Below are 24,034 nucleotides of genomic sequence, written 5' to 3' on the forward strand. Positions count from 1 at the left end.
CAGGCCCATTGCAATAAGGCAAGTAAACCCCAAATGCCTTGAAACAGACCTACAGCCATTACAAATGCATTCTGTCACATTGTGAGCAAATTGTGGACTACAAGTGGGTGGAGCTAGAAGTAGTGAGATACAGCACAAAAACCCACAGAGAGACTACAGTGACTAAAGCTCTGAGCTCTGAACTCATAAACTCAACAATCATGCTGCTCTTCTTTATGATTTTCATGATTATTTCCAGCCTTGGTGAGTTACTTTTAATATAACAGTTTTCACATTCTCAAACTGTCTAATGTGAAAAAAAGTAAAAAACTTTGTAATATTATTTTTCTGTGTCTTTGTAGGTGAAGCTGCAGACACCATTTATCCAGATCAATCCTCCATCTCTATAAGTGAAGGCAGGAGCATCACACTGTCCTGCAGTTATACAGGATCACCACGGGATCTCCACTGGTATCAGCAAAAGCCTGGATCAAGACCAGAGTTTCTGGTGCTGATTAATGAAGCCAGTGGAACAAACGTTACAGCTCAACAACTTGACCCTCGACTGTCTATCATCTTACAGAAAAACAACAAGAAAGTGAATCTGATCATCTCCTCTACTGCAGTATCAGACTCTGCTCTCTACTACTGCGCTCTGCAGCCCACAGTGACAGAAACCCACCAACCACTGTACTAAAACATGTTATAAGGTAGAGTTTACATATTTGCTAAATTTGAAAGAACTTTCACCAGCTCATCCTATGCTTTAAAAAAACACCTCCAATATGAATTAGTGCATCATAAGAGATATATCTCCGCATCTTTTTTTTTTTTTTTTTTTTACCAGGATTAGTGTATTGTCTTTAAAAGCTGCACTTATTATTATACACATGTACATTTAAAATTGCATTGCATATAAATTGCATATATTAAACTCATTGGAACCATCAGGGATTTCTGTGTTTCATTACATCTATCCATTCATCTTTATGACAAATTCTTTCTATTAAGTGTCATTTTGTTCTGGACATACAGGACCAATATAGCAAGGCCATTTTACATTCATTTACTCCATGTATTTTAGGAAGGGGAGGGCAAACCAGAGTACCCAGACTAAACTGCAGACACAGGGAGGACACACCAAACTCTCACCAATTTACTGACCAGAGCAGAGACTGATCCACGACCCCCAAGCCACTGAGAACTAACACATTACCTGTCGTGCCAGTGTGCCATCGGAACAGTTATAAATCTCAGGAAGCAGAGGCATGCAGACATAGACATCAGGTCTATTCTCATCAGGTCTATAACTCTGCCCTTTATCAACCAAAGTGCCCTTTTGAAACTTTTTTTTTTTTTTTTAATATATTATTATTATTAAGATTTTACTGAGGCCGGTTTGAAATAATTTTTTGAAAACCTTTAAAAAGGAGCGATTAAAAGCGAGTGAAAACAGAATGCCCTGAAATCAGCTTGCACACACCCGACCTCCCTCTTCCTCTGTCACATGACCCCGCGCGGTCGCGCGCTGCAGCAGCAGTTCCATTCAGCGAGTCTTCAGCACAGCACACACGGCAACAGATAGGCTTCTTCTCCCCCGTGTTCCACCAGCCAGGTAACATACACATCAAGTAAAATCCTACCGTTTGCCCTCTAAACCCAACATGAAATCATTTTGTTATGCAGTAAAATGTCTCATACAGCTCCAAACTACTAAGCATCTTTAGCCGACTGGTCACCAGATAAATTAGCCGCTCGAGCCCAAATCAATGATAGATAACGTAAGGACGACCACATACAGCCCCGGTTCTGGACTGATTTGCTTGGGGGGGCAGTAAAATTAAGTGGGCACGTCTGAAGGACTTAACAATGACTTTATATAGTTAATATTGTATATGTAATTTATCAGTTGGTGGTGTGACATTTTTCCATTGAAAACTCACGTTTAGAGAATGTTACAAATAAAAGTTCAGTTCACTAACAGCTCTAATATTAAACAAGCACATGCTTGATTTTCTCTTTATGAGAACTTAAAAAAACACACACTCACACAATCTTTGTACTCGTGTAAAATATAAAAAGTATGTGTATATATTCTGCATTATACAGTATTACATTCTGTTTGTATGTAGGAATAAATAAAATCTTTAAAATAAATGTATACCTCTTGTTTTGCCTCTTTCTCTGTTCAGTACTAATGCAGATGCTACATTTTGCTGCACCGCTGTGTGATTCATGTAAAGGATCATTATATTTATAATATTCATTTTAAATGTAAGACTAGTGTTATCTATTTTTAATAACAGGTAAAGAACATATATTTAGTGTAACTCATCCTCAGTGTCCATTAGTTGGGTAGTCTGATAAGTTTCTTCTTCCAAATGTTGAAATAATAATGTTATAAATTATTATAATAATCACATTTAAACTTTTTGCTCAAGTAAAATTGTAAAAGCACTGGTTTTACAATTTTTACAATTTTTACTTAAAGTATAAAAGTAAGGGGAAAGATGCCATTAAGGACAAAAGCTTGGGCCACAACACAGAGTCCTATAGTGCACTACCCTTCCTTCCTTCCACAAAACACTTTTTTCTAAAAGCTATAATGACTATAACGCTATATTAAAATGTTAATGTTGATACATTTGGGATGCACTGTTTCAGCTCCATATAGCCTAGAGCTTAGATTTTCTGCCCGAACCCAACCTGACCCGAGATTTCCCACCACATTCCTCGGGCCGGGTCGGGCTCCAGAAAATAGTCTGAAATGTAGGCATCTGTTTTCTAATTATATTTTTATTTTTAAATAAAGCTCTGGTATGATAATCACAATTCGTTAACCAATTATTATTGTTAACGAAAACGAACCAAATAACGAAAACTGAAAGTGAAAAAACTAATTTATTTATAAGCGGGGGGTGTTGTGCCGATTCTGTCCGCGAAGCGGGAGTCGGATTCAGCAGGGAGTCGTATTCGGCAAAACAGTGGCAGCGCGGCGGCACCTCGCGGTCCGCGGTGTTAGTTGTAAGCGCTCGCGCTATCCCCAAAATACGACAGAAAACACAGAGGGAGCTGCAGAATTATCTATGGGACTAGAATATGAGCACGAAGAGATAAAAGAGAAACAGGAGATACAGTATGTGAGAACCTTTACCTGTGAGTAGCTCATACACCAGAACACGCAAATCTCTCGCTCTCTCTGTGTCTCTCTCTCTCTCTCGCACCTGAACTCCTCCCCGTTTGACTTGCAGTACTGTGTTTAGCTGTTCTTAAAAATCATTTTAATTAAATAATAGTTCTATGCTTCTATGTTACAGTGTTAATTAACATAATTCTGATCATATTTCACTCATTCAAACAGCAAGTTTATGGGACGGGTCAGGTCGGGCTCGGGTTCATTATGACAGTTTATGGTTCTGGTTGGGTCGGGCTCGGGCAGAACATCCACGGGCTTGTGCTGGGTCGGGTCGGATTTTTTGGGCCCGATCTAACTCCAATATACCCACTGAAAATGGATGTGTTTTAGTACAATGCAAATATATTAAATATATTAAAGTTAAAAGTCCTCTTGAGTCTCTGCAAGGATCATCTTCATACTCGACTACATTTGTCTGCTATATTCTTGCTGGACTTTGGGTGTGACGTATGCAGGTGTGATTGATCACAGTATAAACCAATAGGATGTTAGAATGGTATATGTTTATACTTCTCATCCAACCACAATCAGATTCACCCTAACTGGATGGAGAGATTTATCTGGAGAGGGGTTTTTATTGAACAATGGAAACAAGCTGAAATGAAATTGGAATAACAGGGCTACTTTAAAAATGTAAGGAGTAGAAAGTTCAGATAATTGAGTGTAAATTGTATGAAAAGAAGTATTTCTACTTTAGTAAGGTAACAAAGTATTTGTACTTGAATAAGAATATGAAATGAGATCTGATGATGTCCTCTACTGCAGTATCAGACTCTACTCTCTAATACTGTGCTCTGCAGCCCACAGTGACACCTTTCTTATGAATCCTAAACATGTAGAAACATGGTTTTATCAGGAGAGGGAGCTGTTTCTCTTTTTAATTGTCTCATTCTTTCAGCTTTTTTACCCTTAAGGCTTTATTTAATATCAGTGTGCTTTGGGGTATCACCCAACATCTCACTGCTTCTTTTTAATCCTGTAAATTTACAATAAATACTACTATTTTTCCAAATATAGTCCACTGCATTTGTGTGTTCACCACTGAGCCCAACAGTGTTCATAATTTCTTTCTTATTTTAACTTAATTAATAAAACACAGTGCTGGAGACCCAAATAAGCCCTAATGAAGATCAGATTTCCAATAAAGTATTGAACAGTAAATAAAAGCATGAATATGCATATTTAAAAAAAGCCATTCAGCCAATAAATGCATTCTGTTACACTGTGAGCAAATTATGAACTAGCAGTGGGAGGAGCTAGAAGTAGTGAGAAACAGTAACACACACCAACAGAGAGACTACAGTGGTCTGAACTGTTAATGCTGAACTCAACAATCATGCTGCTCTTCTTCTCTGTTTTTATGATTGTCTGTCTAAGTGTTGGTAAGTAATTGATAATACATGTTGAGATATGTTTAAATATATATATATATATATATATATATATATATATATATATATATATATATATATATATATATATATATATATATATATATATATTAAAGTAGTAAAATAATATTCTTCCAATACATAAGAATTTTTCTGTGTATTTGTAGGTGAAACTGCCGACACCATCAAGCCAGACCAAACCTCCATCTCTATAAGTGAAGGCAGCAGGACCACACTGTCCTGTTCTTATACAGGATCAGCTTACAGTCTCCACTGGTATCAGCAAAAACCTGGATCAAGACCAGAGTTTCTGATGCTGATTAATGAAGCCAGTGAAACAAACTTTACAGCTCAACAACTTGACCCTCGACTCTCCATCAAACTTCATAAAAAGGAGAAGAAAGTGGATCTGAAGATCTCCTCTACTGCAGTATCAGACTCTGCTCTCTACTACTGCGCTCTGCAGCCCACAGTGACAGAAACCCACCAAACACTGTACTAAAACCTTTCTTATGAATCACAAGCATGTAGAAACATATTTTTTCAGTAGAGGGAGCTGCTTCTCTGTTGTATTTTCTCTGCTAGTTTATGCTGTGTGCCCAAACTACAACTTCCAGGCAGTAAGACTACTTTAACTTTACAGTTTAAAAAGGAATCTATGTGATAAATGTGAAATATTGACTGAAATTTAATTGTGAAATCTTTTTACACTATGACAAATATTGTATGTATATGTATATATATATATATATATATATATATATATATATATATATATATATATATATATATATATATATAAGGTGTGTGAGGATATGTTTCTATCCACAGCTTTTGATTTAATACAGACAGTAGTTGGAGACTTAAGTGGCTTGCAAAAGTATTCAGTTTGTCACATTATAACCACAAAATAAATATATTTTATTGGAGTTTTATGTGAAAGACCAACACAAAGTGGTATACAATTGAGAAGTGGAAAGAAAATTCTGCATGATACAAAACATTTCTTACAAATAAAAGACTGAAAATAGTGGTGTGCAACCAATTGCATTCATAGGTTGCCTGATGACTGCTAATGATGATGGCCTAAGAGGTTGGTTAAGAGAATATTGGGGAGTAAACAGCATCATGAAGTCCTAAGAACACACCAGACAGGTTAGAAATAAGTTTGTGGAAAGTTTAAAGCAGGCTTAGGCTATTAAAAGATTCAATCCATTATCCGGAAATAAAAAGAGTACGGCACAACTGTAAACCTACCAAGACAAGGCTGTCCTCCTAAACGTACATGCCGAACAAGGAGAGCACTGATCAGAGAGGTAGCCAAGAGGCCCATGGTGACTCTGAACGAAATGCAGAGATCCACAGCTCAGGTGGGGAATTTGTCCACAGGACTAACTATTAGTCGTGCACTCCACAAATGTGGTCTTTATGGAAGAGTGTCAAGAAGAAAACCATTGGTAAAATAAAACAAAAAAAAAGTCCTGTTTGCAGTTTGCAAGAAGCCATGTTGGAGACACAGCTAAAATGTGAAACAAGGTGCTGTGGTCAGATGAGACCAAAATTGAACATTTTGGCCAAAAAGCAAAACGCTGTGTGTGGTGAAGAAGAAACACCGCACATCACGCTGAACACCATCTCCACTGTCAAACATGGTGGTGGCAGCATCATGCTCTGGGGCTGATTCTTTTCAGCAGGGACAGGGAAGTTGGTCAGAGTTGATGTGAAGATGGATAAAGCCAAATACAGGGCATTCCTGGAAGAAAACTTGTTGGAGCAGAGGTTCACCTTCCAGCAGGACAACGACCCTGAACATAAAGCCAGGGCTATATTGGAATGGTTTAAAACAAAACATATTCATATGTTCAAATTGTCCAAAAGTCCAGACCTAAACCCAATCAAGAACTTGTGGCAAGATCTGAAAACTGCTGTTCACAAACGCTCTCCATCTAATCTGACTAAGCTTGAGCTGTTTGGCAAAGAAGAATGGGCAAAAATTTCAGTCACTAGATGGGCAAGCTGGTGGAGATGTTCCCTAAAAGACTTGCAGCTGTAATTGCAGCAAAAGGTGCTTCCACAAAGTATTGACTCATGGGGGATGAATCTTTTCCACACTGCACTTTTTAGCTCTTTTATTTAATCATGCAGAATTTTATTTTCACTTGACGATTGTATACCACTTTGTGTTGGTCTTTCACATTAAATTCAAATGAAATATATTTATGTGTGTGGTTGTAATGTGACAAAATAAGGAAAAGTCCAAGGGGTATAAATACTTTTGCAAGCCATTGTAACTGCATTCTGTCACACTGTGAGCAAATTGTGCACTAGGAGTGGGCGGAGCTAGAAGTAGATACAGTAGAAGAGATACAGTACAGCACAAAAACCAACAGAGAGACTACAGTGACTAAAGCTCTGAGCTCTGAACTCATATACTCACAATCATGCTGCTCTTCTTTATGATTTTCATTCTTATTTCCAGCCTTGGTGAGTTACTTTTAATATAACACTTTTCACATTCTCAAAATGTCTTAATGTGAAAAAAGTAAAAAAATAGTGTAATATTATTTTTCTGTGTCTTTGTAGGAGAAGCTGCTGACACCATTTATCCAGATCAATCCTCCATCTCTATAAGTGAAGGCAGCACCATCACACTGTCCTGCACTTATACAGTATCACCACGAGATCTCCACTGGTATCAGCAAAAGCCTGGATCAAGACCAGAGTTTCTGGTGCTGATTAATGAAGCCAGTGGATTAAACACTACAGCTCAAGAACCAAAGCCCCGACTGTCTATAAGGCTACAGAAAAACAATAAGAAAGTGGATCTGATCATCTCCTCTACTGCAGTATCAGACTCTGCTCTCTACTACTGCGCTCTGGAGCCCACAGTAACAGAAACCCACCAAACACTGTACTAAAACCTTTCTTATGAATCACAAGCATGTAGAAACAGGGTTTTGTCAGTAGAGGGAGCTGCTTCTCTGTTGTATTTTCTCTGCTTGTTTGTGCTGTGTCCCCAACCTACAACTTCCAGGCAGTAAGACTATTTTAACTGTACCAGTTTGTGTGATAAATGTGAAATAATTACAGAAATGTAATTGAGAACAATTTTTACACTATGACAAATATTGTATTCAAACAATGTAAATCCAAAACAGTCAGTAGTTTGTGACTCAGTGCACAGTAAAGACAACACTGATCATCCATATACAGTATATACAGTACCAGTCAAAAGTTTGGACACACTTTTCTCATTAAGTGCATTTTCTTTCTTTTTATTATATTTTTACATTGTAAATTTAAGCTATACAAGAAAACATGCAGAATTTTATCATACACAAAAGGGTTAAACAAACCAGAATATGTCCTGAGGGTGCTGAACAATAGTTGTTGCTTTTTCTTCATGCTGTGAAGCTCCAGCTCATCCCAAACCACCTCAAATCACCATCTCAGCTCATCAGGTTTAGATCAGTTTAGATTGTGGAGGACAAACATTTTTTTCTTTTTTTTTTACAGTTTGAATGTAAATATGTACAGTTGAAACAATAAGTTCACATACACTGTATAAAAAGTCACCTATGCATGTTTTTTTCAGAGAGAGTCAGCTGAAATAGTTTTCTCAGTGTCTTGAAGGAGTTTCTGGAGGTGCTGAACAAGAGTTGCTGCTTTTTCTTCACGCTGTGAAGCTCCAGCTCCTCCCAAATCACCTCAAATCAGATGATCAGGTTAAGATCAGGGGCTTGTGGAGGAAAAACGTGCATAGGTGTCTTTTCTCCTGCTCGTTTTACTGTCTACTACGTAGCTCCATATGTGTCCCTTATTTTTGTCATGTGTTTAATGTCAACCTAAAATCTAGAAAATAAATTAAATGAAGAAATAAAGAAAAGTAAAAGAAATTAAGCTAAAGTTTATTTAAACAATTGTAGTATATCCCCTCGTTTAGTGTATCACAATATTAAGAGATATATTAAATAGTAAGCTCTGTATTATGATACATATTGCGTTTAATGTTGTAGCCAATACACTGTCTAATTTCTTTGGCCAGTCAGTTTAACATTTTATTCAACCATGTTTTAATTTACTCACATAAAGTTGAGAAAATCTTAACTCGATTTATTGTTTGCCGCCCTGACACATGCTGGTAAATTGTGGCTACAAATCCAATCATGGACTCCTATAGTTAATGACAGTGTGTCTCCTGCCAGTGTGAACGGAGTGTAAGATAGTACGGTAGGGAAGTAAGTAGGGAAGACCTGTTCATGTTGAATACAACACACAGTAATGAGTTAGAAGACAACAATTAAGCACAGAAAAGATTAGATTAACAATAAAACAATAGGAAGTAAATACAAGCATTCATATGTTCATTTAAATCAGGGGTGTCCAAACTTTTTTTCTTGGGGGCCAGAAGGAGAAAAATATTTGAAGTCACGGGCCACACTCTGTAATAAAACAAATAATGAAATATACCACTTTAAATAATACTTTTTTCCTGATTATTTCATTTACACACCATTTTACTTGACTTACTATCTTTATCTTTGACAGTGTTGTGTAAACTAAGATTTTTCAAATTGATGTTTAATTTCATGATGTCTCTTAAATATAAAACTCCTTAATTACGGCAACTTTTAGACTCTGTTTTTCTGCGCTAGAAATGCGCACCCTCTCCGCTTTTAGACTCTTTTGCCCCGTTTTTCTGCGCTAGAAATGTGCACCCTCTCCGCTTTTAGACTCTTTGTCCCATTTTTCTGTGCTAGAAATGCGCACCCTCTCCGCTTTTAGACTCTTTGCCCCGTTTTTCTGCGTTAAAAATGCGCACCCTCTCCGCTTTTAGACTCTTTTGCCCCGTTTTTCTGCGCTAGAAATGCGCACTCTCTCCGCTTTTAGACTCTTTTGCCCCGTTTTTCTGCGCTAGAAATGCGCACTCTCTCCGCTTTTAGACTCTTTTGCCCCGTTTTTCTGCGCTAGAAATGTGCACCCTCTCCGCTTTTAGACTCTTTGTCCCATTTTTCTGTGCTAGAAATGCGCACCCTCTCCGCTTTTAGACTCTTTGCCCCGTTTTTTGCGTTAAAAATGCGCACCCTCTCCGCTTTTAGACTCTTTTGCCCCGTTTTTCTGCGCTAGAAATGCGCACCCTCTCCGCTTTTAGACTCGTCGGCCTAGCGTTCAAACTTTGAATCTCACATAATAACTTAAACCTGCTTAACAGCGGGCCAACTTTCATTTTATTTCTAAAACACCTCGCGAGCCGCTCCATAAAGGAAATGGGCCGTAAATGGACCGCAGGCCGTAGTTTGGACACCACTGATTTAAATAGAACTGCCAGCCAGAAAAATGCTTTCTATCACACTATGAGCAAACTGTGAACTAGCAGTGGGAGGAGCTAGAAGTAGTGAGATACAGTAAACACATCAACAGAGAGAATACAGTGACTAAAGCTGGAGCTCTGAACTCATATACTCAACAATCATGCTGCTCTACTTTATGATTTTCATGCTTATTTCCAGCCTTGGTGAGTTACTTTTTAACAAATCATGTTAAAGATGTTACTCTGCAGATCTTCCAAAGCATAAAACACTTGTAAATGTGAAAATGGTGAAATATTGTAATATTATTTTTTTCTTTTTGTAGGTGAAGCTGCAGACCCCATCAGCCCAGACCAATCCTCCATCTCTATAAGTGAAGGCAGGAGCATCACACTGTCCTGCACTTATACAGGATCAGCTTACAGTCTCCACTGGTATCAGCAAAAACCTGGATCAAGACCAGAGTTTCTGATGCTCATTAATGAAGCCAGTGAAATAAACACTACAGCTCAACAACTTGACCCTCGACTCTCCATCAAACTTCATAAAAAGGAGAAGAAAGTGAATCTGATCATCTCCTCTACTGCAGTATCAGACTCTGCTCTCTACTACTGTGCTCTGGAGCCCACAGTGACAGAAACCCACCAAACACTGTACTAAAACCTTTCTTATGAATTAGAAACATGTAGAATCATATTTTTTCAGTAGAGGGAGCTGCTTCTCTGTTTTATTTTCTCTGCTAGTTTATGCTGTGTGCCCAAACTACAACTTCCAGGCAGTAAGACTACTTTAACTTTACATTTTGAAAAAACAGTGTGTGTAATAAATGTGAAATATTGACAGAAATTTAATTAAAAACTATTTTACACTATGACAAATATTGTATTCAAACAATGTAAATCCAAAACAGTCAGTAGTTTGTGACTCAGTGCACAGTAATGACAACACTGATCATCTATTTACAGTATATACAGTACCAGTCAAAAGTTTGGACACACCTCTTCTCATTTAGTGCATTTTCTTTCTTTTTTATATATATTTTTTACATTGTAAATTTAATACTGAAGACAAATGAAGTGATACAGGAACACATGCAAAATTATATATATATATATATATATATATATACACAAAAAGTGTTAAACAAACCAGAATATGTTTCATACTTTAGATTCTTCTAAGTAGCACATTTTCCATCTTTGAGGACAGATCTGCACACTCTTGGTATTTTAATCTCAGTATCTTCATGAGGGAGAGTCACCTGGAATAGTTTTCTCAGTGTCTTGAAGGAGTTCCTGGAGTTGCTGAACAATAGTTGCTGCTTTTTCTTTACACTGTGAAGCTCCAGCTCATCCCAAATCACCTCAAATCACCATCTCAGTTTATCAGGTTTAGATCAGGGGATTAATGTGGAGAGAAACACTTTTTTTTTTTTACAGTTTTCTATGTAATTCCATTTATGTCTCTTAATTGACAGTCTACAATGCAGAAAATAAATGAAATAAAGCATTAAAGAAAACTCCTTGGAATGCCATGGTTTTCTGCATAAATTTGTTATAAACTGTGATCTGATCTTCAATAAATACCTCATTCAAATAAAAGGTATAAACAAATATAATGCACCTAAAATAATAACACAAAAAGTATGTACAGTTGAAAGATGTTCACATACACTGTATAAAAAAACACATATGTATGTTTTTCTCACTGGCTGACATAAAATCAGAATAAACCTTTCCTGTTTTAGGTCAATTAGGATTACTAAAATAATTTTTATTACAAGCTTCTCACAATAGTTGGCAGGAATGTGTGCCCATTCCTCCTGACAGAACTGGTTTAACTGAGCCGTGTTTGTAGGTTGCCTTCCTTACAATTGCCTTTTCAACTTTGCCCAAATAGTTTCAATAGGTTTGAGATCAGCACTTTGTGATGGCCACTCTAAAACATTGACTTTGTCATCCTTAAGTCACACCAGTTTGGCAGTGTGCTTTGGGCCATTGTCCATTTATAAAGATCCATTTGCGCTCAAGCTTTAACTTCCTGGCTGATGTCTTGAGGTGTTTCTTCAGTATTGCTACGTAATGTTCTTTTCTCATGATGCCGTCTATTGTGTGAAGTGCACCAGTCCCTCCTGCAGCAAAACAACCTCACAACATGATGCTGCCACCCCTGTGTTTCACAGTTGGGATGCAAGCTTCTCCCTTTTTCCTTTATACGTAGCAATGGTCATAATGGCCAAACAGTTGAATTTTAGTTTTTTTTGTGAGGACATGTCTCCAAAATTAAGGTCTTTGTTTCTGTGTGTGTTTGCATAAAGTTGAGAAAATCTTAACAAAATTTGTTGTTTGTTGCTCTTACATGCTGATAAATTGCGGCTATAAATCGTTTCATTTACAATACAATACACAGTGGTGATTAAGAGGACGACAAAGGAAAAATTGTGAACTGTGAACTAGGAGTGGGTGGAGCTAGTAGTAGTGAGATACAGTACACACACCAACAGAGAGACTACAGTGACTAAAGCAGGAGGTCTGAACTCTATACTCAACAATCATGCTGCTTTTCTTTATGATTTTCGTGATTATTTCCAGTCTTGGTAAGTTACTTTTAACAAAGCACTTTAACTCTCTGCAGATCTTTCAATGCATAAAACACTTGTAAATGTTAAAAAGGTAAGACATTGTAATAATCATTTACTATGTATTTGTAGGTGAAGCTGCAGACCCCATCAGCCCAGACCAATCCTCCATCTCTATAAGTGAAGGCAGCAGCACCACACTGTCCTGCACTTATGAAGGATCACCTTACAGACTCCACTGGTATCAGAAAAAACCTGGATCAAGACCAGAGTTTCTGATGCTCATTCATGTATCTACTAAACTGATCACTAAATCTCAAAAACCTGACCCTCGACTGTCCATCAACCTTCAGGAAAGTAATAAAGTAGATCTGAAGATCTCCTCTACTGCAGTATCAGACTCTGCTCTCTACTACTGCGCTGTGGAGCCCACAGTGACAGAAACCCACCAAACACTGTACTAAAACTTTTCTTATGAATCCTAAACATGTAGAAACATGGTTTTATCAGGAGAGGGAGCTGTTTGTCTTTTGAATTTTCTCCTTCAGCTTCTTCACCCTTCAGGCTGTAATATCAGTGTGATTTAGGGTATAAACAATCATCTCTGCTCACAGTAAACTGTGACTTCTTTTTAATCCTGGAAATTTACAACAAATACTACTAATATTTTCTAAACATAGTCTACTCATTTGTGTGGTCACCACTGAGCCCAACAGTGTTCAGCATGTCTTTTTTATTTTAATATTATATCTATTAATAAAACATAGTGTTTGGAAATCCAAATTATGGAGGACCCAACTGCCAAAATTAAAAATAAATAAAATAATAAATAAAAAGTCACTCAATAAAAGTAATATGGTGATTTAAACAGTAAATAATGATTATAATTAATATAAAAATAAATACATATGCATAAAAATAAATACCTTAATAAATTGTTATTTATTTGTTTTATTTGTTTATTTGTTTACATAACTATTCATTTCTGCATACATATATTTCCAGATGAATTTATTTCTGCATTCATTTATTTCCCAATTTAATTATTTCGGCTTTTCCTTGTACTTATATGATAATGAAGGGGCTGTCCAGCAATGATGTTGTCACTTCCTCGACCTGTTTTGTCTGTTCCCGTGCCTGTTGTGTTGTTCCCACGTGACCCCTGCTCCTCTGTGTCCCCTGTCTCAGTAATTTTCCACCATGTGTCTCATTTGTAGCTCCGCCCCTTCCCCAGGTGTTTCCAATTCTAGTGTGTTTCATGTTACTATAAATAGCCCTCCTCTGTCACTTGTCCCTCGTCGGTCTTTGCACTAACCCCTGTTGTTTTGTCGGTCTCATGTTCTCTAGCCTAGCCCTTGTTTTTCATAGCCTTTGCCCTTGTCCTTTGTTCATCTTCTTTTTTCTCCCTTGCCCTGCTTAGTTTAGTTTTCCTTGTCTTTTTAGCTTCTTGTTTATTTCCTTGTATATACTTATCCCTGCCCAGTTTAGTTTTGTATTTATTCAGTCCCTCATTTGTTTCTTTGTTTTTTTACTCCCTGTTTGTTAATCATTAGTACTTCTTATGTGTTTTGTTTATGTTCACTAGTTTCTCTCGTTTGTTTTTGGTTTACTTTATTATTCCGTGTTCTTTGTTATTTGTTTATCTTTGTTATTTATATATATATATTTATTTAATTATTCGTTTCACCCTTACTTGCACTTGCGTCCGCTTTCCTCGTCTCCCTGCCTGGGTCACCTCCTTACAGATGTCACAGTGTCTTAGCATTCCTATTGGTTGATTGTGCATCTCTTGCTCCTTTGGTGGTAACTTTGGTAACATGGAAGATTATTTAATAAAGATCATTTAGATCGTAATACATACTTTGATTCATTTCTCAGAACTTCACACCGACATTTCAGCTCCTGGATTCGTCTACTCATATCAGCTCATCTATCTCTCTCTGGGCTTGATTGCTGAGCCTGTAGGTCAAAAACACGCCCCTTCATTATCATATAAGGACAAGGTAAAACAGAGATAAATAAATTGTGAAATAAATAAATGGGGAAATAAATGAATGCAGAAATAAATAGTTATGTAAATAAATAAATGAATCAAAAGAAAAATTAAACAAGGTTAATAAAAAAAAACATAAATAACAAATTATTCTGATATTTATTTTTGTGTATGTGTATTTATTTTTTATATAACTTATTCTTTTACCGTTTTAATCACCATAATACTTCTATTGTGTGATTTACTCACGTTTTTTTTTTATTTATTTATTTTTAATTTAGGCAGTTTTGATACTCCATACCAAATAAGCCCCAATGAACATTACATTTCCAATAAATTAATAAAAAGCAAATAAAATCATGCATGTGTACATTTTAAAAGGCCATTCAGCCAATAAATGCACTCTGTCACACTGTGAGCAAATTGTGAACTAGGAGTGGGCGGAGCTAGAAGTAGTGAGATACAGTAACACACACCAACAGAGAGACTACAGTGGTATGAACTGTTAATACTGAAGATCTGAACTCAACAATCATGCTGCTCTTCTTCTCTGTTTTCATGATTGTCTGTCTTAGTGTTGGTAAGTAATTTTTAATACATGCTAAGAAGTGTTCAAATAAAGAAAACTGAGTTTTAAAGTACTAAAATAATTTTTTTTTAATACATAAAGCACTTGAATGTTATTTTTCTGTGTCTTTGTAGGAGAAACTGCCGACACCATCAATCCAGACCAATCCTCCATCTCTATAAGTGAAGGCAGGAGCATCACACTGTCCTGTTCTTATACCGGATCACCTTACAGTCTCCACTGGTATCAGAAAAAACCTGGATCAAGACCAGAGTTTCGGGTGCTGATTATTGAATCCAGTGGAACAAACGTTACAGATCAACAACTTGACCCCCGACTCTCCATCAAACTTCATAAAAAGGAGCAAAAAGTGGATCTGGAGATCTCCTCTACTGCAGTATCAGACTCTGCTCTCTACTACTGCGCTCTGGAGCCCACAGTAACAGAAACCCACCAAACACTGTACTAAAACTTTTCTATTGAATCACAAGCATGTAGAAAGATGGATTTGTCAGGAGAGGGAGCTGTTTCTCTTTTGAATTTTCTCCTTCAGCTTCTGAATTTTCTCCTTCAGCTTCAGAATACAGTTATATGAAAAAGTTTGGGCACCCCTATTAATCTTAATCATTTTTAGTTCTAAATGTTTGGGTGTTTGCAACAGCCATTTCAGTTTGATATATGTCTAATAACTGATGGACACAGTAATATTTCAGGATTGAAATTAGGTTTATTGTAAATGTGCAATATGCATTAAACCAAAACTTGACCGGTGCAAAAGTATGGGCACCCTTATCATTTTATTGACTACTTTTTACTGACTTACTGAAGCACTGAGCTTTGAACTTCATAGCCAGGTGTATCCAATCATGAGAAAAGGTATTTAAGGTGGCCAATTGCAAGTTGTTCTCCTATTTGAATCTCCTCTGAAGAGTGGCATCATGGGCTCATCAAAACAACACTCAAATAATCTAAAAACAAAGTGTCAAATGTTGGTTTAATACATATTGCACATTTTCTGTGCAAGTCACAGTTAACAGGATTAACTGTGGACGCATGAGGAAGCTGTCTGAAAGGGATGTTCGGGTGCTAACCCGGATTGTATCCAAAAAACATAAAACCACGGCTGATCAAATCACGGCAGAATTCAATGTGCACCTCAACTCCCCTGTTTCCATCAGAACTGTCCGTCACCACAATAAATTATTGTGATGAAGTTCAACTTATATAGTGCCTTTCTAGAAACCCAAGGACGCTTTACAATTAACACGTTTTACACACAAGCACATTACACATCAACACTCATCCACACACCGGTGAGAAGCGGCAGCCAATAGCGCACAGCATACTCTCAACCGGAAACGACTGTCCACCTGGAGGACTGCATCTGGCACTACAGTATTTACCCAGGACAGAGTGCCAATCCATATCTGGGCACAATCATACATACACTTACAAACACTTACACACACACAAACCTACATACATACCACACACTTTACACAGACACACCAGATCAATTTTAGAGTATTACATTTTTTCTGGGCAAATTAGAGTATCCAATTTACCTGATCTCAATGTTTTTGGACTGTGGGAGGAAACCGGAGTCCCCGGAGGAAACCCACGCAGACACGGGGAGAACATGGAAACTCCAAACTCCATTGTGGTCTAAAACCAGGTGTTTCAGTTTCATTGTTAAACCTCTGTATGTTTTTTCAAGAGGCAAGCGTTCAGGTGATTTTCATCTGACATAATAATATATTTTATGGGTGTAATTTACCTGATGTTAGTGTTTGTGTGTTTAAATCAGGTGTGTTTAAAACTCACATGTCCCAGGAATGGGTGGACCAAAGATCAAGTACCCAGCAGCATTATTTTTTTGGTTAGGACATTAAATGTTAAGGATTACCTAATTTTCCAATAATTTTTCTGATTTTTTTTTTTTGGGTCATCCATGGTACCGTTTTTTTTTTTTTTTAATGTGATGTTGTATGTTGTAAAATTAAAGAAGAGTTCCAAAACTTGTCATACAGTGTCTACTTAACGTTTTAACGTTAGCTTTCTAGGGTTAATGTGATAGGTAAGTATCATTACTGTGGCTCCTTTAACAACACAGATCTTCCCCAGCCTGCACACTGCATCATGTGTGATTGTGATGTGTGAATATTCATGTGAAGTAGCAGTGGGCGGGGCTAGAAGTGTAAGATACAGAACACAAACCAAAAGAGAGACAACACAGCTATTAGAGTCTAAAGCTGGAGGTCTGATCTCACTCTCACTCTCACAGCAATCATGCTGCTCTTCTTCTCAGTTTTCATGCTCATCTTCAGTATCGGTGAGTCAGACACCTTTTATACAGAATAGCAAGAGAATAAAAAGAGCAGACTCTTTACCAAAAATCTTATTTTACAGGTAAAACTTCTGACATAATCATACAGAACACAACCAGTGTAACTGTAAATAAAGGCAGCAGCACCACACTGTCCTGTTCTTATACAGGATCTCCTTACAGTCTCCACTGGTATCGGCAAAAGCCTGGATCAAGACCAGAGTTTCTGATTCTGATTGATGAAGCCAGTGAACACATTAATAAAGCTCAACCACCTGACCATCGATTCTTCATCAAACTTCATAAAAAGGAAAAGACATGGGATCTGGAGATCTCCTCTACTGCAGTATCAGACTCTGCTCTCTACTACTGCGCTCTGCAGCCCACAGTGACAGAAACCCATCAAACACTGTACTAAAAGTGTTCTTGTAAATCAAAAACATGTAGAATTGCTCGTTTTCAGTAGAGGGAGCTGTTTCTCTGTTTATCTATTTCTCTGTATGGTCTGTATGTGTGTGTGTGTCCAATCAATGACTCCCAGGCAGATAATATGCGATAAATATGAAACATTGGGAGCAATTTAATTGAAAAAATATCTTTTTTATGCCCAAAAGAAAAGTGAATTAGTTTTGCTATAAACCTCAGATTTAATGCAGCAATAAACCCATAAACTGAATGTGATTAGTTCACTAAGACAGACTTTAGACCAGAACACATAAACAGAAGAACATTGTAGTTTTATTTTTATTTACAACCAGATAATACCATTAAGACCACAAACCACAAAGGAGGAGTGGTGGCTCAGCAGTTTGAGCAACAGGCCATTGATGATGAGGGAGTTTTCATAACATTACAAATTAAAAGGATTTATGTAACTGTGATGTTTAAACTAAATAATTAATACATTCAGAGTCATTTAACATTAAGGAGTATTACATTCTGTTACATTTATAAGATACATCTGGCCCTTTGAGGACAGCCATTATGCCAATGTGGCCCTCGATGAAAATGAGTTTGACATTATGTGAAAAAATAAATGCGTGGCCACGACTTATTAAGGCATGGGAATAAGAGCCTAAGGTGTGGTCACGACTTATTTAAGGTGTGGGAATGAGATCCTAATGCATGGCCATGTCTTATTAAGGCATGGGAACGAAATCACAATGCATGGGTATGAGATAATTAATGTGTGTGAATGAAATAATTAAGTCATTGCCACAACTTACTGTATTAGGGCGTAAGTAATAGCCAGAGAATAATAAAGCTTACTTTTCTGTAAATTAATGGCCATGAAGAAACTGAATATTACATCACATCTTCGAGCCAAGGATAATCTTTAGTAAGAAAATAGAGAGAGGTCTGTCCCTGTCTGCAGAGCTTTTTTAAGGGCATATTTCACATGTCTTTATGGTTTGGTCAGCAAGTCCATTTGGAGTGTGGATTCTCAGGGCTTGAGTGAAAGAGTAAGTAGAGTAGTCGCTCGGTATTTCTTTGGGACTCCCATGTCCTGCAAACACACATTTTATGTTTTGAATGATTGTGTAAGCCATCTTGTCAGTTAGGTTAAGGATTTCTGGCTACTTTGTGAGATGGTCCGCAAGCAACAAATATGAATGTCTGTGTATCTCTAAGATTTTAGCTCCCACATTCAGCGACCAGAGAGGCACCTTCTGGTATTGTGTCTGGAACTGCTGACATGCAGTACACTTTTCCACCATGTGCTCTATGTCACATAACATTTCTGACCAATATATATTTCCTGGCCTGGGCTTTTATTCTTTGGACACCCTTGTGCACCAGGCAGGGGCGGATTTTACCACCACGCAAACCACGCAATTGGCCAAAAGATTGGCAAAAAATGAATTGCATTATTGCTTTTTTGTTTGACACCAAAGAGACACCGTACATGCAAGTTAAGCTAAGCGAGGTACACGAAGGTAGATTCGGTACATCCCAGCGATACCCAAAAAAGAAAATTAGAAAATTAAGGAAAGGAAATCCAGCACAGAAAGCTTGACAAAGCTTACCAATTTTTTCGCAGCAGCAAGCGCTGTGGAACAAGCCGATCTCGTGGCTGTTTGCACAGCATCAGTGCGGGGAAACGAGCCGATCTCTGGGGCTGTTTGCTCGGCGTGAGCACTGTGGAACGATCTGATCTCCGAGGTGCACCAGGTGCAACTTCTCTGGTATCTCCAAACTTGCTCTGATCCTAAAATCCTGTCTCCCATCATCAGTATGCCATTACTGGTGTTTCAGGTATGTCACATTGGCTAGTATTTGTGTAGGATGCTCATGTTCATGCTGTGTTGTCTTCTCTGCTCTAAAAATGCTTACTCTCTCCGCTTTTAGCAAGGGCGTAGGAGCGGGCTTGATATTGGGGGGACACATTTGCCAATATGAACCCAAGCCCACCCTAAAGTTTCCTAGAACAACATTTGTGGAAATTACTTTAAATTAAAAGTAAATTATTATTATAAGGTGATTTTACAACCTAAACAGGTTACTCCACGTTACAGTTACTGTTGTTAGAAAAAAATATGCATGCAATGTCTGAATTATATACATATAACAAAAATTATCAGTTATCACCTAATATTTAAAATGATATAACAGATTTGGTTATCATTATTATTATTATTATTATTATTATTATTATTATTATTATTATTATTATGTATTGGCATGTCAATTCTGTCATATATTTACATTTTCTCCTGCGCTTTTATTTTTTTTTCTACTGAGAGCTCTTCTTAAGATGGTGTCCTTTTATGTAAAAGAATGTAACTTTACGTTGCATAGAGATTTTTATAAACATCAGGACATGTGGTCTTACTGTGAACTACAAATGAACAGAAGTCACGTTACAGCAGTATTTCTCAACCCTGTTCTTACATATTCTACTGCATATTAACACTGTTCTGCATGTTCTTGAGCTTCCTCTGCTTTAAAGGCATTTAATAAAGTGGTGGTATGATGTGGCTAATACACTGCTGGATTTACATGATTAATTTAGGCTCCATAGGGGGCTAAAGGATTTTAACAGGTAAACTCAGTAAATGACTGTTTATTAGCTGATCAGGTGGATCAGGTGGAAAACACAGATTTAGGGCAGTGATCAGGGTTAAGAAACTGCTTTAAACTACAAACATAAAGTACTGTACTAAATCCTGGCTATCCACTACATCTGGCTTCTAGTTAACTAGTTAGTTAAATTCATTTTCGTTCATTATAGCTCACACTAAGTCCTGCAATCCTAAATTAATAAACAGTTTGAAAATGAAATAGTGATTAGCTGATCAGGTACAGGTCAAGTTGAACATTACATATATATATTTTTTTTTTTCTTTAACCCTGACTCCCTATCTAATTAATTTAAGTTAAACTAACTCACTAACACAGCTGCAGTTTATTAATCACAGTGGGTTTAAACTGTGTGTTTTGATTCAGAGACGTGTATTTTTAACCAGTTATCAGAAACATATCATCACAGTTTACGTGGTTAGCCTATCCTTACCTTTCTGTTAGAAAAATCTCCGTATATCCAGATCTGTTTTAAAATCAGCTGAAGCGGCTGCAGCCCGATCCCGCTGCTAAATCTCACAGCGAGGGGGCGGGGCTTCCCCAACAGCAAACTGACTCTCCTCCTCCGATTGGTCCGGTCTGTCTCCTCATTAATATTACGGCTGATGTGAGCGAACTGATTTCATTTTTGGGGGGGACAAATCCACCTATTTCTAATATTGGGTGGGACATGTCCCACCCATCCCCCCCGGTTCCTACGCCTATGGCTTTTAGACTCTTTGTCATGTTTTCCTGCGCTAGAAATGTGCACCCTCTCCGCTTTTAGTCTACCAGCTAATAAATGCTTTCTGTGAGCAAACTGTGAACTAAGAGTGGGTGGAGCTAGAAGTAGTGAGATACAGTATACACACCAACAGAGAGACTACAGTCACTAAAGCTGGAGCTCTGAACTCATATACTCATCAATCATGCTGCTCTTCTTTATGATTTTCATGATTATTTCCAGCCTTGGTGAGTTACTTTGAATACAACATGCTAGAATAAATATATAATACTTATAATACTATAATACATATCTCATTCTTTCAATTCATAAAATATCTGTGAATGTAAAAAAGTTTAAATTTAAATATATATATATATATATATATATATATATATATATATATATATATATATATATATTTTTTTTTTTTATGTCTTTTGTAGGTGAAACTGCAGATCCCATCAGTCCAGATCAATCCTCCATCTCTATAACTAAAGGCAGCACCATCACACTGTCCTGCACTTATACAGTATCAGCACGAAGTCTCCACTGGTATCAGCAAAAGCCTGGATCAAGACCAGAGTTTCTGATTCTGATTATTGAATCCACTAAAGATGTCACTAGAGCTCAACAACCTGACTCTCGACTCTCCATCAAACTTCATAAAAAGGAGCAAAAAGTGGATCTGGAGATCTCCTCTACTGCAGTATCAGACTCTGCTCTATACTACTGCGCTCTGGAGCCCACAGTGACAGAAACCCACCAAACACTGTACTAAAACCTTTCTTATGAGTCAGAAACATGTAGAACCATGCTTTGTCAGGAGAGGGAGCCAGTTCTCTGTTGAATTTTCTCCTTCAGCTTCTTCACTCTTCAGGCTATAATGTCAGTCTTCTTTGGGAAATCAGCATTTCAGTGTCCAAGAAGCATCAAATAAAATCAAATAATCAAACATGTTCTTCTAGTTCACATAATTCCAGACAACATTGTTTTGGCTGACTGACAGAATTCTAACCAATGAATGTCTAACCAACAGACACAATGATGAAACTAGACAAAAAATGAATGCATTATAAGGAAGAACACACAGGATGAAAATAGATGGATGTCTTGCTCTCTGGCCTTTATTGAGCCCGCACATACACACAGACAATCCCTCTGGTGTTTACTATGCTTCTGCAAATGCATATGGTTCTCTCCAACACTGTATGCAAGCTTATAAAAATTAATATTAACATTTATATTTATATTTATGTATATATATAGAGCTGTTTTACAGCTCTAAATAGATAGTCATAGTCATACACATTTATGCACAAAAAAATACATAGCTGTATGTATTTTGATATGAAATTATATGAACATTTCACTAGAGTCAAACATTATAGTATTATTTCTCTCCTTTTATTGATAACAGGACAGAAAATGCAGTTTTTATATTTATGATAAACATAACCCAGGGCTCTCAAGTTTTAAAGTTTGGTGGGAGTGAGATTGGTGGTGGTTGCGCGCAGTTCTTCTTCAGTTGTACCGGGTTTGGGGGTTGGGGGGGTGGATGCACAGTGTTCTTCTTCAATTGTTCAACGTGGGGAGAATAGTGGTGCACTCAGTTATTCAGTATCCATGCATGCCAGCAGTTCTCTGTCTTTAACACTAAAACGGATAAAGCCACTGATCTACTGACTTTAGTTTCACTTTCAAATAATGGAAACTACGGTGGCCGAGAAAGCCCAACGCAGTGCAAATTGAAAAGCGCTGCAAAAGCACAAAACACATCCATCAAAATTACAACACAGTCACAGCAAATAGAAAAACGCGCTGCAAATACAACCACAACACAACGGAAGTGAGTCACAACACAACGGAATTTTCCCGGGGGACCTTAAAAGATGCTGTACCAGCTGTGTACAAAGGACAATAAGTGGCAAACAAGCTTCTGAAAAGTAAGTTATGTTTATTACCTGTGATTACCACGGTTGTGTGCATATTATTAAAAGTTCTGCTTCACAAAACGCCTTGTTTGCCACTTATCGTCCTTTGTACACATAGTGAAGTCCGAGACGTTACTGAAGACGCACCTTAGCTGGTACAGCATCTTTTAAGGTCCCTCGGGAAAATTCCGTTGTGTTGTGACTCACTTCCGTTGTGTTGTGGTTGTTTTTGCAGCGCGTTTTTCTATTTGCAGCGCGTTTTTCTGCGTTGGGCTTTCTCGGCCACCGTAGGAAACAACCCACCCATCCTAAATCTATCCTATATTTGACAATATTTGATTAACTTTACACGTCCTTACTCATCTTAAGTGTATTTAACTGCACTATAGTTCAGGTTTTATACCATTGCTTTTCTTTTTGAACTACACTTGATCCAACATTATTTATTATAATGTCATTACATTTTTGACCAAGACAGAGGTGCAATGGTGATGGTATGTGGTGGGGTCTATTTTGCTTGGGGCCCCCAAATGCCTTGATATGGCCTTGGGTATTTCAACAAGACAAACAACACTGCTCCAAATCGACCACAGCATTCATGCAGAGGAACAAGCACATCCTTATGGAATGATCATCTCAGTCCTTAGACCTAAATATTATAAAAAATCTGTGGTGTAAGGGGCGCTGAGCAGTCCAGCGGTCTAAAGTGCTGCCATTATGATCGGAGGTTCGAACACCAGCTCATGCAGCTTTACCATCAGCTGCCGGCGCTCAGAGAAAATTGGCCCTGCTCCTAGGGTGATGTCTGCAGCACAGGGCGTCTGTAAGCTGATGTACCGGAACCAAGTCGCTGCGCTTTCCTCCAAGCTCGCTGGCTACTCGGCAATACTGCATCAGCAGCATCTCGAAAAGAAGCAGTGTCTGACTTCACATGTATCAGAGGAAGCATGTGTTAGTCTTCACCCTCCTGGTGTGT

The 24,034-nt window shown here is 37.6% G+C and overlaps 3 protein-coding genes across 3 annotated transcripts in view; all 3 read left to right on the plus strand.

The window, feature by feature from the left end:
• LOC103032403 (zinc finger protein 239-like) overlaps nt 1–24,034 on the plus strand; it is a 183,023-nt gene that overhangs the window by 81,214 nt on the left and 77,775 nt on the right. The gene's annotated exons all lie outside the window — the stretch shown is intronic.
• Nucleotides 1–24,034, plus strand: part of LOC125803869 (zinc finger protein 436-like) — a 154,955-nt gene that overhangs the window by 74,794 nt on the left and 56,127 nt on the right. The window lies entirely within an intron of this gene.
• On the plus strand, nt 17,267–17,767 carry LOC111194289 (T cell receptor alpha variable 20). The gene is made up of 2 exons (XM_049482454.1): nt 17,267–17,346; nt 17,424–17,767. The coding sequence occupies exons 1-2, from the start codon at nt 17,304–17,306 to the stop codon at nt 17,756–17,758; spliced, it is 378 nt and encodes a 125-aa protein (XP_049338411.1). The 5' UTR covers nt 17,267–17,303; the 3' UTR covers nt 17,759–17,767.

The sequence above is a fragment of the Astyanax mexicanus genome, chromosome 8 (genome assembly GCF_023375975.1).
Source record: "Astyanax mexicanus isolate ESR-SI-001 chromosome 8, AstMex3_surface, whole genome shotgun sequence".
Taxonomy (NCBI): domain Eukaryota; kingdom Metazoa; phylum Chordata; class Actinopteri; order Characiformes; family Acestrorhamphidae; genus Astyanax; species Astyanax mexicanus.

What these genes read in the sequence shown, in the direction of transcription:
- LOC111194289 (XM_049482454.1), top strand. Translation starts at nt 17,304, where the DNA reads ATGCTGCTCTTCTTCTCAGTTTTCATGCTCATCTTCAGTATCG. An exon ending in CATGCTCATCTTCAGTATCG is followed by an intron (nt 17,347 to 17,423) that starts GTGAGTCAGACA and finishes CTTATTTTACAG; the next exon opens with GTAAAACTTCTGACATAATC.